At 44.4% G+C, this 14,889-nt stretch overlaps 1 protein-coding gene across 3 annotated transcripts in view; it reads right to left on the bottom strand.

The window, feature by feature from the left end:
• Positions 1-95: 95 nt before the first annotated feature.
• KIF26A (kinesin family member 26A) overlaps positions 96-14,889 on the bottom strand; it is a 109,743-nt gene continuing 94,949 nt past the window's right edge. For 2 of the 3 annotated variants that reach the window (XM_061464082.1, XM_061464084.1), the window contains 5 exons: positions 11,342-14,726; positions 6,665-6,855; positions 6,189-6,209; positions 5,640-5,790; positions 96-1,571 (listed from right to left, as the gene is read on the bottom strand). In XM_061464082.1, the coding sequence (XP_061320066.1) occupies positions 1,396-1,571; positions 5,640-5,790; positions 6,189-6,209; positions 6,665-6,855; positions 11,342-14,726 (3,924 nt within the window). In that variant the 3' untranslated portion in view covers positions 96-1,395. The remainder of the gene's footprint in view (positions 1,572-5,639; positions 5,791-6,188; positions 6,210-6,664; positions 6,856-11,341; positions 14,727-14,889) is intronic. The other variant, XM_061464083.1, reaches the window with a different exon arrangement.

The following is a 14,889-nucleotide window of genomic DNA, read 5'->3' as shown; positions in this document are numbered from 1 at the left end:
TCTCTTGGGCAAAGAGATGACATTTAATACAGTATACCACAGGCCATTCTATCTCTTCCAAACATTAAAATCACATACACAGCAAGAAGCAATCATAACAATAGATGTATCTTTTATTCACAGATAAAAACTGAAGCAAGCTGTTATAATACATATTTGTACACAGGATTTGAAAAAACCATAAAAAGGAAGATGATTAGAAAATATGATTCATTATGAAATGTGGTATTACATACACTATTAAACCTTTTCAAAAGTATTTGTTTGGCAACAGTTTTTCAATAGTTCCCACACTTAAGTGGCCTCCTTCAAAAAAGCACAAATCTCATGCAGCATGTATAAACTTGATCCTGAGGGTTTGCCTTCCTTAGAAAAACTGTAAAAAGATATACTATTTGTCTTAAAAGTTCAAAATGCAAATGCTATATTTATAGTCAAAACTATATAAAAATATGGACCTAACGTAACATTTACAAAAACGTTTTGTTCCTTTTTTTGTTTGTTTTATGGTTTTGGTAATAAACAGAATTCTCAATTCCTGCAGTCAGAGAGGAAATAAGAAAACCAAAACAAACCACAGTGCCCTTTGTAGACTTCCTCACATTAAGTTTACCCTCCAAAAAGACCAGGTCTGTAAGAAGTGAGGTTACTAACCAAAGAAGTAGGTAAGCAGTTAATATATATCTCTATATGTATATATAAAATGGAAAACGAACATTTACTTTGATCTGAAAAAGTAATGATACAAAACCTGAAGGTAAAACAATCATCTCCAAATGCCATAATACTCCTTTTCAATAGATAAATGTTCATAAAAATATCTTGAACCCTAACCAAGAAAACAATTATAATACAGTTTTAATTCTGCTACATAAAACAGCTTTTCTATGAAACAAGAAGGCAAGTTCAGGTATGAAAACATAATTTACTTATTGCTTTTGCTACAATGTTGTTTGTTTTTTACATATAGTCATAAATACACTATACAGTATAAAATATTTTGTAGGAATACGTTTTGTGGTCTGCTTAGGTTTGCTGGCTTTAATTCTAGCACCAAATACAAAAATGAAAATCAAATTAACTTTAAAGGCACTTCCATTGTACGTTTGTTTGTTTGTTAACATAGAATCACAGATCTTGTTTTGTACTACATTTCTTCGCTCCCCTCTGGTAGAAGCAATATTTGTTCCTACTTTTATCTTTGTAGAGTTCAGGTCACATTGAGGCACCAAATGATTTATGAACATTCCTACCCCACAGCTGTTTCTTTCTCTTAAAACATTCATTGTTGCTTTTAAGTCTTCACCTTTCCTCCTTCACTTCCCAACTACTTTCTCTCTTCTTCGTGTCAGACAATTCAGCTTCACTTCCTTCAGTCCCTTGCAAAGCCTCCCTTCAAACCTCCACTTCCCTTACTCCATCTTGTGCATCTGTTACTCCAATATCAAAACACGTCACTATCATGATATGTGACTTGCACAGATTAACACACTGTTCCAGTTCCTCTGTCACTTGTTCCAGTGCCTCCAGATACTCCTGTGACTCCTTATCGAGATCAGGATCCACTTCAACTGTCAGACAAAAAAAAAAAAAAAAAAAAATGAAAATCAGTGAGAGAAAAAGGTCATTGCAAAACATTATTTTATCACAAGTGAGGCAAAAGAATCCCATGGACTGGGACAACCTTTGGCACAAGTTTGGACAGAATTCTGGAGTCATGCTTTTTAACTATGTGTTTTGCAATCCCACCACCCGACATCCTGGTCCTGGAGTGCTCGTGGCTTGTTGTCTATGCAGTTTGGGGTAATTTGACTCATATTTCTTCCACAGCAATTCTCGAAGCCACAAGTTTGTGGACTACTTTATTTACCTGTTGTGACAGTGTTAGGCACACAGGTTTAAGTAGTGGGGGCTTCCAGTGGTGACCTGTTTGAGTAAGCCTTGAACTGCTCCATGCTGGTCACCACTGCTGCCAGCCAGCTCTGAGGCAGCTGGAATGAACAGTGGCAACCCATCATGGATCACAACCTCAGCCGGCTAGAGTGCATGGTATCCCTGCTTAAATATAGAATCACAGAATCGTTAGGGTTGGAAAGGATCTCAAGATCATCTAGTTCCAACCCCCCTGCCGTGGGCAGGGACACCTTATGCTAAATAATATCACCCAAGGCCTCATCCAACTTGGCCTTGAACACTGCCAGGGATGGAGCATTCACAACCTCCCTGGGCAACCCATTCCAGTGACTCACCACCCTAACAGGAAAGAATTTCCTCCTTATATCCAATCTAAACTTCCCCTGTTTAAGTTTTAACCTGTTACCCCTTGTCCTATCACTACAGTCCCTAATGAAGAGTCCCTCCCCAGCATCCCTATAGGCCCCCTTCAGATACTGGAAGGCTGCTATGAGGTCTCCACGCAGCCTTCTCTTCTCCAGCCCCAACTTCCTCAGCCTGTCTTCATACGGGAGGTGCTCCAGTCCCCTGATCATCCTCGTGGCCCTTCTCTGGACTTGTTCCAACAGTTCCATGTCCTTTTTATGTTGAGGACACCAGAACTGCACACAATACTCCAGGTGAGGTCTCACAAGAGCAGAGTAGAGGGGCAGGATCACCTCCTTCGACATGCTGGTCACGCTCCTTTTGATGCAGCCCAGGATACAGTTGGCTTTCTGGGCTGCAAGCACACACTGCCTGCTCATGTTCATTTTCTTATCGACCAGCACCCCCAAGTCCTTCTCTGCAGGACTGCTCTGAATCTCTTCTCTGCCCAACCTGTAGCTGTGCCTGGGATTGCTCTGACCCAGGTGTAGGACCTTGCACTTGGCATGGTTAAACTTCATGAGGTTGGCATCAGCCCACCTCACAAGCATGTTGAGGTCCCTCTGGATGGCATTCCTTCCCTCCAGTGTATCAACCGAACCACACAGCTTGGTGTCATCGGCAAACTTGCTGAGGGTGCACTCAATCTGTCCATGTCAGTGACAAAGATGTTAAACAAGACTGGTCCCAACACCGATCCCTGAGGGACACCACTCGTTACTGGTCTCCAGCCGGACATTGAGCCATTGACCACAACTCTTTGTGTGCGGCCATCCAGCCAGTTCTTTATCCACCGAGTGGTCCATCCATCAAATTGATGTCACTCCAAATTAGAGACAAGGATGTCGTGTAGGACAGTGTCAAATGCTTTGCACAAGTCCAGGTAGATGACATCACCTGCTCTACCCCTGTCCATCAGTTCTGTAGCCCCATCAGAGAAGGCCACCAAATTGGTCAGGCAGGATTTGCCCTTACTGAAGCCATGCTGGCTGTCACCAAGCACCTTGTTGATTTTCATGTGCCTTAGCATGCCTTCCAGGAGAATCTGCTCCAAGATTTTGCCAGGCACAGAGGTGAGACTGACTGCTCTGTAATTCCCCAGGTCATCCATTTTCCCCTTCTTGAAAATGGGGGTTATATTTCCCTTTATCCAGTCACGGGGAACTTCACCTGACTGCCATGATTTTTCAAATATGATGGCCAATGGGTTAGCAACTTCATTTGCCAGCTCCTTCAGGACCTGCGGATGGATCTCATCAGGACCCATGGACTTGTGCACGTTCAGATTTTTAAGATGGTCTCGAACCATTTCCTCTCCTACAGTGGGCGCAAGGTCTTCATTCTCACAGTCCCTGCATCTGCCTTCCAAGACTTGGGTGGTGCAGTCAGAGGCTTTGGCAGTGAAGACTCAGGCAAAGAAGTCATTCAGAACCTCAGCCTTCTCCAAATCCTGTGTAGCCAGCTCTCCCGAGAGCTTCCGGAGGGGGCCTACGTTCTCCTTACTCTGTTTTTTATTTGCTACATACCTGTAGAATCCCTTCCTGTTATCTTTAATACCTCTAGCTAAGTTTAATTCTAACTGGGCCTTAGCTTTCCTAACCTGGTCCCTAGCTTCTCGGACAAAATCCCTGTACTCTTCCCATGCCACCTGTCCTTGCTTCCACTTATTATAAGCCTCCTTTTTCAACTGAATTTTCCTCAGCAGCTCCTTATCCATCCAAGGAGGTCTCCTGACCCTCCTGCTGCACTTCCTTCTGGTTGGGATGCAACACTCCTGAGCTTGCAGCAGGTGATCTTTGAATATCAACCAACAGTCTTGGGCCCCCCTGCCCTCTAGGGCTGTATTCCATGGAACCTTCCTAAGCAGGTTCCTTAAGAGGCCAAAGTCTGCTCTCCTGAAGTCCAAGACAGTGAGCTTGCTGCACACTCTCCTCACTGTCCTGAGGATCTCAAATTCGAGCATCTCATGATCGCTGCATCCAAGGCTGCCCTGGAGAGTCACATTTCCAACGAGCCCTTCCCTGTTGGTGAGCACGAGGTCAAGCATGGCACCTCTCCTTGTCGGCTCCTCTATCACTTGTAGAAGGAAGTTGTCTTCTACACAATTGAGGAACCTCCTGGATTGCTTGTGCCGGGCCGTACTGTCTTTCCAACAGATACCAGGGTGGTTGAAGTCCTCCATGAGAACCAGGGCCTGTGAGCGTGAGGCTTTTCCTATCTGCCTATAGAGTGCTTCATCCGTAGGTTCTTCTTGACCAGGCGGTCTGTAACAGATCCCCACAGTAATGTCTCCCATAGCTATATTCCCTTTAACCCTGACCCACAAACTCTCTGTGGACTGCTCACCTGTCCCCAGACAGAGTTCCATACTCTCCAGCCTATCCCTAACATAAAGGGCCACTCCCCCCCCCCCCCCACCTGCCAGGCCTGTCTTTTCTAAAAAGCCTGTAACCTTCCATTCCAACACTCCAGTCATAGGAGCCATCCCACCATGTTTCTGTGATGCCTATTATATCATACCCCCGTAGACGTGCACACATCTCTAATTCCTCTTGTTTGTTCCCCATGCTATGGGCCTTTGTACAGAGGCTTCCAAGCCGATCTCCACCTGAAGCCGGCTCACTGTCTGGAGCGGCTGGAATATCTCTACATTGCTCCAAGCATTTATTACAGGTGCTGGCAACTGACTGGGTGTGTTGGGATGGAACGATGCCCCCTTCCCCCAGCACATCTGGTTTAAAGCCTCCTTGACCAGTCTGGCAAGCCTCCTACCAAAACTGCTCTTTCCCTTCTTTATCAGATCAGCTCCACCAGCCCCCACTAGACCTGGCCTACAAACTTGGGTCCTGTGTAGAGTACAATTTTATTTCTCTAGAACTAGAAATTTTTTTCAATTAGCTCAGCAGATTCAAAACTCTACCTTGAGGCTCTAGTTAAGCGCAGCATTCTGACTGTAAACAAATCTCATGCCTCAGTTTCCGAGCTGTAACACGGATATAGTAACATTTTATTCCTTCTTTGGAAGGAAGGATAATAAAAGGTTATGTAAATATTTAATATTAACAAGCATCACAGTGAGTCTCTACATTGTTTTGACATTTTCTTCTAATTGGTTTGGGGGATGAGAGGGGCGCTCATTTTTAGTCCTACTCAGCACTGAACAAATCCCGCATCACAGAAATATGAATGGAGTCAGAGTATTTTAGGGCTCAATTCAGCAAAATATCTTTGCAAGTGCTTAACTTTTTCACTGGGACTTCTCATATGCTGAATATTTGTTACATGATGTTACATTATTGCTGGTTTTGAAAAATACTCACAGTCATCTTTCCATTTATTTGGATCCATCATCAACCTGCACTTGGTCTCTTCCAACTCTTCCTTCAAAAATTCATGCTTTGCCTTTACTTCTCTGATTCGCTGCTGGCGCCTTTCTAGTATCTTCAGCTTGGTATGGAAATACATCAGACCCTTTTAAGACACAGAAAGACCATTTCATTAATTTGCCTGTTATGAGCTGACCTCCAACAGTTTGACACAGAATGCTCCCACCTCCTTGTTTGTAAGACTTAGCAGGTAGATTGTTTTGTTTTGTTGTGGGGTTGGTGGCTCTTTCAGGTTTTGGGTGATTTTCTTACTTGAACTTTACATTAATAGATTCTAATCTAAAGGAAGAGCATGCTACATCACTTAAGCATTCATTGCACTTCTCTGAATTAGCAAACTTCTCAATACATTCTGAAATTACTACTGCTTGTAGAGGATTGTTTTTTCAGCAATATAAATGATAAACACAGCCTAATAATAATGTTAGAGTTATATATAATCCTCAAACACACAAATTCTTATTTTTTTAAAAGCATTCCTACCTTCTCAACATCCTGGAAAGGCTATTATAAAAGAAATGGAAAAAAGGCATCAGAAGAATATAGAATTCTAGTCTCCAAAATAGAATGAGTCGAAGTGTTTTCCAATTACTAGTAAATTAAACTCAGTGTATCCCTGATTTAATAGAATTCTGTCATTTACATAAAGAGTTAATGACCCTGCCGCTGAAGGACCCTGTAAGGTTTCATCAGCCAGGCTAAGATTATAAAATCTTCTCATAATGTATTTCTTGGTAACTTACATTTACACCATCAGTCATGTTAGACACAATTAATTTCAGAGAGTAATCATTTCATTTTCTGTGTTAAGAGTACCCCAACATACAAATTGTAAAATTAACAATTATAGTGATTTAATTGCAATCAATTTCCTCAATACCATTCCGGCATTCAAGCAAGAACTCTGCCTGTATACTGTAATTTAAGTTGTCTATAGCTGTCGTAAAGTATGTGCTGACCTCAGTTTCCTCTTGTCTGTGTCGATGTAATCGTTCCACATCATCAATCTCATAAACTTTAATTTCAAATGGCTCTTTTAGAGTGCCTGGTAAAGGTGGTAGATCAACCCATTGGCCAGTGACACTGGGTTTTCTTCCTAGGGAGGCAGCATCTGGCAACGGAGCAGGAATCAGTCTACGACGCTGGAGACCTAAAATACATAAGATAAACATGCCTCAGACTCCTAAGAGATTAACAGACTGCAGAATGTACTGTAGTGAATTCAAGAAAGATCTAGGTTCTCAGGATATTTAAGAAGAAATGCTTTTCTTGATCTTTTCTTTTAGTAAAATACCCTTAGGCTGCTAATCAAGTTATTACCGTAACAAAGTATGTTTCTCTTAGTTCATGGATGGGAATAACAGCAGTTTCCCTCCCAAAGCAGATGTCTGAGCCTCAGTTCTTTAATCTTTTCTTGCAAAATAAGCTGGGGGACTACAAGGGCATTCATTACCTTATAATGGCAATGAGACAGTTATTTCAACCCAATACTGATAACGACAGATGAATCTGGAAATCTCCGGCTCCTCCAGATGAAGTCAAGCAAGATTTTCCAAGATCCTTCTCATTTTATTATCTTGTTGCAAAGAGCAAGCAGTTCCCTCCAGAACTACTACCAATGCTTTAAGGTGTTTGTCGTGGTTTAAGTCCAGTCAGTAACTCAGAACCACGTAGTCACTCTCTCACTGCTCCCCTTCCTCCCCACTGCTCCTGGAGGGATGGGGAGAATCGAAAGAACATAACTCACACAGGTTGAGATAAGAACAGTCCAGTAAGAAAGGTATAACACAAATCACTACTGCTACCACCAATAACAATAATGATAAGGGAAATAACAAGGGAAGAGAATACAACCGCTCACCACCCGCCAACCAATATTCAGCCCGACCCGAGCAGTGATCTAGCCCTCCCAGGTAACTGTCCCCAGTTTGTATACTGGGCATGATGTGCTGTGGTATGGAATACCTCTTTGGTTAGTTTGGGTCAGGTGTCCTGCCTCTGCTTCCTCCTGGCTTCCCCTCCTCCCTGGCAGAGCATCCTTGGTTAGACTAAACATTGCTAAGCAGCAACTAAAAACACCAGTGTTATTAGCGCTGTTCCCAGGCTGAAAGTCTAAACCACAGCACTGCACCAGTTACAAAGAAGGAGAAAAAATGACTGCTACTGCTGAACCCAGGACAGTGCTAAATACCAGCAGTTTTCAGTGAACTTTGTGGGGCTGGGAGGCATTCAGAAAGCAGCAATAAACCAAGCTGCAACTTGAGCCACCTCTAATGTCAGGGCATATAACCATCAATTCGTGCCAGCACTCAGAAGATGACGGAACTCACCAATTCATCAACAGGAGTGCTCCCAGACTTACAAACAACAAACTGCCTCCTTGATGCACCTGCTAGGGCTCAAGTTTCATGAGTTATGTCCTTCAAAAGTGCTGATACTTTCGTATACAAGAATTGGCACTTTGGTGTCCAGCACTTTTTACAATTCTAAGTCTCTCTTAACTCTCTAAAAGGCTGACCTATACACTACATGTGTCAAGAATGAGTACATGCATAGAGCTGGTCAGGCAATGTTAATAAGGCTGCAGTCCAATCTCTAGATAGATAGGAGGGCTGAAGACCACCAGAAGCAAGCGGAAATTTCATATGGTAGCAGTAAGTATAAGGAGCTTTTGGGTGACTGGTGACAATAAATTTAGTGCCTAATTTCCTCGTCTTACTGAAAGCCAACTCAGATGTAAGACATCTACCTTCTGGTCTTCTTACAAAAGTGAGCACATCAAACAGACTGCTGCTCAGAGAACAGTGATGCCAGAACAACTTCTGGGCTGAGACCTCTACAGGAGACTTAAGTGCAAGTTAAGGCTTCAGGTAAGCTCTGTCACAAACATAAACATGAAATGGAGACAAAATCCCAGCAGGTAACCCCAAAGCGAGACACTGACATAGACACCAGAATGGTTACTGCACGTTACCTATTCTTAAGAAAAACATTCCTAGTTCTTATTTGCACCCTTGCTAATTTCTAAGTAACAAGATGTCCTGGGTTCAGCAGTAGCAGTCATTTTTCTCCTTCTTGGTAGCTGGTGCAGTGCAGTGTTTTGGCATTCAGCTCAGGAACAGAGCTGATAACAATGATGTTTTGGTTTGGCCAAGGACTTTGTGAGACTCATGCTCTGCCAGGGAGGAGGGGAAGCTGGGGGGAAGCAGAGACAGGACACCTGACCCAAACTGACCAAAGAGGTATTCCATACCACAGCACGTCATGCCCAGGATGTAACTGGGAGTTAGCCGGAAGGGTTGGGACTGCAGGGTTGGAGGAGGTATTGGGCAGAGCTTGGTCGGGCTGGGGGGGCGAGTTATCGGTCGGCTGGTGGTGAGATGTCGTATTCTCTTCCCTTGTTATTTCCTTTATCATTATTATTACTGGTGGTAGCAGTAGTGATTTGTGTTATACCTTAGTTACTAAACTGTTCTTATCTCAACCTGTGGGAGTTACATTCTTTTGATTCTCCTCTCTGTCCCTCCGGGAGTAGGGGGAGGTAGTGAACAAGTTACCTGACTGGGTTTAAACCACAACACAAGAACAATCACAATGAGAATGTTTTGGAAGGCTTGCTTCTACTTCTGCAACACCTGTTCATATTTCTCACAACCCTAATAGATTTAGCCTGAATCACCACTATCACCTGCCTGCTGAAACCACCTGCTGTAACTCCGATGTTGTAACCACTTTAGTGACAGCTGGATCCTTCTGAAAAGGACACTGAAGAGATGCAAACTTCATATCCACTGTACCAGCCAGGGTAAACATCCTTTCTCCAAAGATTAGTTGAAGGATAAGGGACAAGGTTTCCAGTGACATATACAGAAGTAGGATCTGTTCTTAAATCCAGAAACTGCACGATTTCAATGCAGTCTGGAGTAACATAAGCTACTCCAATCATCTTTAACACTTTTCAAAAATTCTAATATACTGTAGATTAATAATGGTTCTGCACCAAACAGTTCTTGTAAGAAGTATTTAAGGAACTTCCTAGGAAACCTCATTTCACGTACAAAGCACGTTATTGTCTCAAAGTCTACAACACTCAAAAAAAGTAATACATAATTTATTGATACAGAGAAATTTCAAATGGAAAAAGAAATACTTTGTCATTTTACAGACCTTATAAGCATTTCCTGGGGCAAAACCAAATACAAATCCATCAGTGGGTAATACCTTCTCAATATGCGTGCCACTTACACAGCTGTTAATACTGATTTGTAAGAAAGGTTTAAGAGGTTGATATGCTATGGAAAGAGAACTGCAGTGAACGTTGCACTAAGTTTCCAAAATGATTTATCACCTGCTGAAGCCACTCAGTTGCTTTGACCAGAAAGCACCATAAGGTCTACGTCATCTTCACTCATTTCTTTTTCTGTCAGAACTGAGCATCATGGATGTCTCTAGGGATTGTAAGAATTATCGCTTTCCAATCAAAAGCTCAGATTCAGCACATTGCTGATATTAGTTCCTACTGTATTTCCAACATTCAATATGCTTAGATTGCTGAATGTAGCTGTGCTCATTAGCTACATGGCACCAATTGCCACTGATTCTTTAAAATACTACAGGACTTTAACCTAAATCAATAAAAACGAAGACTGCAACAGCAGTCATGTGAACCTGATTTTGAAGCTGGCTACAACCAGTGGCACTTGCATGAGCACCACGTGCAAAAGCAATAAGGAAACACCCCAGAGAACCAGAATGACCTGGCTCTTGTATGTCCACCTTTGCCTGGTGTGGTCAGACATGCCAGACTTGGCACAGTACGCGAGCTAGAGCCACCTTCTCTGAGCACCTCCCCCAGACATTTTCCTATTGCTTATAGTATCTACAGGTACACTAAAATTTCTTTATAAAAAAGCTATTACAGTGCAATACATAATTTTGCAATCAGCTGGTAATATTACTATAAGAGTTGCTACACCTTACATACACACCCTACTGCTCTGCCCCTGAGCCTTACCTTTGGGTAACCTAATATGCATTCAGCAATCCTCATTATTTCACGCTCTCCTCTCCTTCAGACCTATTCATGTGTTTCTAAACTACAGTCCCAGCCCCTCTCACTGAAATTTTCTCACAGACACCTGGCAGCAGAGATCCTCTTCTCCTCACTGCCCTTCTCTCAGTGATCGTTTCCAACACTCACTTGATCCTCACAGAAACTCATCAGCACCCACCCAGCACCTTCACTCTTCCCAACCCACTCATTACACCCTCCTATTTTGGGCCACCCTGGTACAGTGCTCACTGCTGACCCTGCTGAGGGAAGAACGAACATCCCATCTGCCTGCGGATATCTGCTCCCTCCTCCCTCCAAGGGAGGTGGCCAGCACCCCAGGGCACCTGGCACCTTTCCTGCCCCCTCCACTATAGCATCTGTGTCACACCTGCACCTTTGAAGTGAAATAAATGACAAGTAGCTGCTGTCTCAGTGATAAATGTGCACATGCAAGTGAATGCATTCGGTCCACCTCCCCACTTTGAGCTTCCCCCAAGCCTTCTCCTCCTCTGTCAGAGACACCATGAAAACCCACTCGTGGAGCACAAGTGGACACCTGGCCACTTTCTCCTTTGTTTCGTACCTGTCGATCGTTTCTTGGGGGACTTGAGGCTCCTCATCCGGCCTGGTGATGACATTCCGCTTTCACTCATGGAGTCATGCGCTGAGGAGGCACTGCCAGTAGCCTCGCTGTCCCGAATCATGCTTTCATAGCCACTGCTGCCTCCACTGTGGTAAAACAGAGCTGTCCGCCCCATGGCTGGCGGCAGCTCCCCACTTAGGACGCTGCTGTTGTCACTGCCGTGCCCACTGCTGTACCGCTGAGGCCGCCGGGGTGCTGTTATCTTGCTGTATGGAGATGGCAGCACTGGGATTTGTGACTTCTCATCACTGAGGTTAATGCCACTGTCATTGCCACTGTCAGAGTCGGTGGAGCCTCGGAAGTGGCCCACCTTGGCAGAGCTGCCTGACACCAGCTCGTTCACGCGGCTGTTGGCTGCTCTCATAGCCTGCTTGGTCCCCATGATCGTCCCTCGGCCAGGTTTGCCGCTGACGGGCTGCACGGAACGGGGGGCTGCCTTCCCACTGGGGGCCATGCCAGAGCCCTTCCCTGCAGGCTGTGTCAGGGACTTCACAGAGGAACTGAGAGACTTTGACCCGCTGGTGGTAAGGCCTCGGTTTTTATTTCCATTCACTTGTACCTTCTGGTTAGCTGTGGGTTTTCCCTGGCTGTTTTTCCCAGGCACAGGGGCAGTGAAGGGTGGTGATAAACCCACACCAGAGGCAACAGGGGGGACACCCAGTCTGGGGACAGAGCGCCCTGCCCGGCTGTTGCTGGTGCTCCCATTCTCCCTCACCACACTTGCTTTGGATCCAACTGATGTCAGGCTGTCGCATCTCTCCAGGGACATGTGGCTCCCATAACGGTGCACAGCTTCACTCTTTGATCCCTTTGCCTTCAAACTGGATGTCATCTTGGGCAAAGAGTGGTCACCTCTCAGGTTCATTTTGCTGCTGGCACTTTCGCTGAAGTAAGACCCAGCTTTCAACCGTAAATCTGCTTCATCTTCAGCTTTCAACATGGCAGCTCTGGCAAAGTCGAGGCTGGAGGCTTTTCCCCCACCATTACCCAGACCAACAGGTTTCTGTTCCAGGCTTGATTTACGTACAGGAGGCGTTGGAGGTGTTGGCCCACCCAGCCTGGGCAACATGGTTGACTTCTGTGGTGCACTCTTCTTTCCCAGTGATGATTTCAAGCTGCCAGTAGTCAAGGGAATATCTGAATTCCCTCGGGTCACAGCCTCCAACAAAGTACTGTTAGCGTGCGACACTGGCATCACTCCCAGCGTAGTGGCTCCTCTTTTCAGCTGTGGCATCTTCATCACAACTTCTGACTTCTTTGCAGCTCCGCTGGAGGATTTGCAGGCCATTTCACAACCATCCACAACCCTCTGTGAACAGGCAAGCATAGTCTGCGACTTTGTTGGCCTGGATGCTGCATCAAAATACTGGGAAGCTTTTCCTGGCTGCTTCTCAGTACCAAATGCATAAGATTCTGGAGACACCAGTGAGTCTGCAGGTTTTGCTTCCAACTGATAATCAGTGCGCAACAGCCAGGGATCTTCAAATACACCATGAGGATTCTGCAGCTCTTTATAGCTGAGGACAGTATTATTGTGGATTGCAGACGAGGTAGTTTTTGTTTTCCTAGGAAGACTAGAATGTATGGTTTCTATCACAGGCATATCACGAGAATTACAAAATTTTATTTTTATGGGCTGATCAGCGACACAAAAAGCACTTTTTATCGCAGATGCTTTGGTAGTTTCAGAGGTTTGAGGGCTTTTGATAATGCCTGAGGACAGCTTGCTGGAACCCAAGCTCTCACTGTCCACTTCAGAGAAGCAAAATCCACTATCATTCAGAGCGCTTTTCAGGGGGACAGATAAATGGGATGAATCCAAGTTAAAGGGCTCCTCGGACTGATTATAGCTGTAAGATGACTGTGCGACAAAACTGTCACTAGACTTGGCTCCATCACTTTCAATCGTACAGATGCTGACTTCACTAAGCCATGAACTGATGGAGGAACGTCTACTGCTGGTAAAAGGATCCTTAGCAAAGGGCACAACAATATCAATATTTACACCAGTTGAAGTCTCCTGTGAGGTATAAGCATCAAACTCATCATTTATGCTGCTGATAATACTGACTGGCCTCGAACCTGATGCAAGGGCCTGAAGGGAGCAGTCGCTATTGAAGCTAATGATACTGGATGGTCTTCCATTATCCATAATCCCACTAATGGACAGTTCTTCCACCACGGTGAAAACAAGCTCATCCTCTCCATTCAGCTCAACAGGCTGCTGCAAAGTCACTGTGGTGGTTAGTATATCCCGGTCAAAACACTTCCCTCTGAATGCTGACCTGAAGCTGTGTACCTCTATCGCACCTGACTGATTCTGGGCATTGCTACCAACTAAGAAGGTGCTTCCTACAGGGTTTTGCTCAGGTTTGTTTCCCATCTGCTTGCTCATTCCCACAGGAGGAGTCCGAACTGCATTGCTATTGTCCAGCTCCAAATTCTCAGCTTTGGAGCTCACTATGTCCTCTTTCTGCTGTGGAGGTGGAGGTGCTGGGCTTGGCAAGGGTCTCTTCATGTACAAGGACTTTTCCTTAGTTACACATTCGGCTGTGGCTTTATTATGTTCTGTATTCCTTGAAGGGCTACACCTTGAGGACTGGAGGGAATCGGTGATTGTCTCTCTCTCCCCCTCCAGTACTGAGTCTATTATTGTGTGGTCAGCTCTGCTCTGTGGCTTGGAAAGCTCCATTTTCAAGTGAGGTGTGCTCTTTTCATGACAATTGCCATTGCCACCCCTTGGTGCAACAGCCTGGTAAGGAAGGCTATGTCCTATTTGGGGAGATGCGGTTTCTTGTGCAATTGGTTTCTTACATCCTCCAGAAGGAGAAAATATTTTCTCCTTTATCAGCTTAGACTGTGTATTTTCTGTACCTCCAGGGACTGGACTGCAATTGGATACAAGAGAGATTTCTCCACAAGCAAATTTGATGGGTTCCTCACTTCCATCAATGCACTCTAACCTTTCTTGCAGTTCAGCAAAAGTGTTGCATTTAAAATGGTCCTTATCAGAACTCCTACCAATAGCAGAATTGTCTTTACTTCTCTTCTTGTTCAGGGATGGGATTATGGGAACAAACTCTGGAGGACCTTCATTATCTGTCAATTCCCTGTCAGACAAAGCTGCACCATTGGGACCAACATAGATGACAGTATCACAAGACTGTTCACTGCTGGAGGAATAATCTGGATCACTAGATATACTCAGGACAGGAAAGTCGGGGTCAAGAGCAACAGTTCGTGGGTGGAAGGGTCGCAAATGGGGTGGTCTGCGGACATGTCCTTCTTCACATGAACTCTCTCCTCCAGATGAGCTGGATGCATACTGTACATGATCAATAAGGGAGATTTTACTAATACTGATATATAGGTATATAAATATGTACATGTAATTGATTCAAAAACCAGGTTTGCTACATAATCTGTGCTTTTTTTATACTATCACAACTACATCTAGTGGAAAATGTTGAGTGTGAATTAAAATAACA

Source organism: Pezoporus flaviventris, unplaced genomic scaffold, assembly GCF_033815535.1.
Source record: "Pezoporus flaviventris isolate CSIRO_AGI_PZ_B2104156 unplaced genomic scaffold, CSIRO_AGI_Pfla_v1 ptg000036l, whole genome shotgun sequence".
Lineage (NCBI taxonomy): Eukaryota > Metazoa > Chordata > Aves > Psittaciformes > Psittacidae > Pezoporus > Pezoporus flaviventris.
Note: the sequence above shows the minus strand (reverse complement) of the source record. Positions and strands in the feature narration are given on the sequence as shown.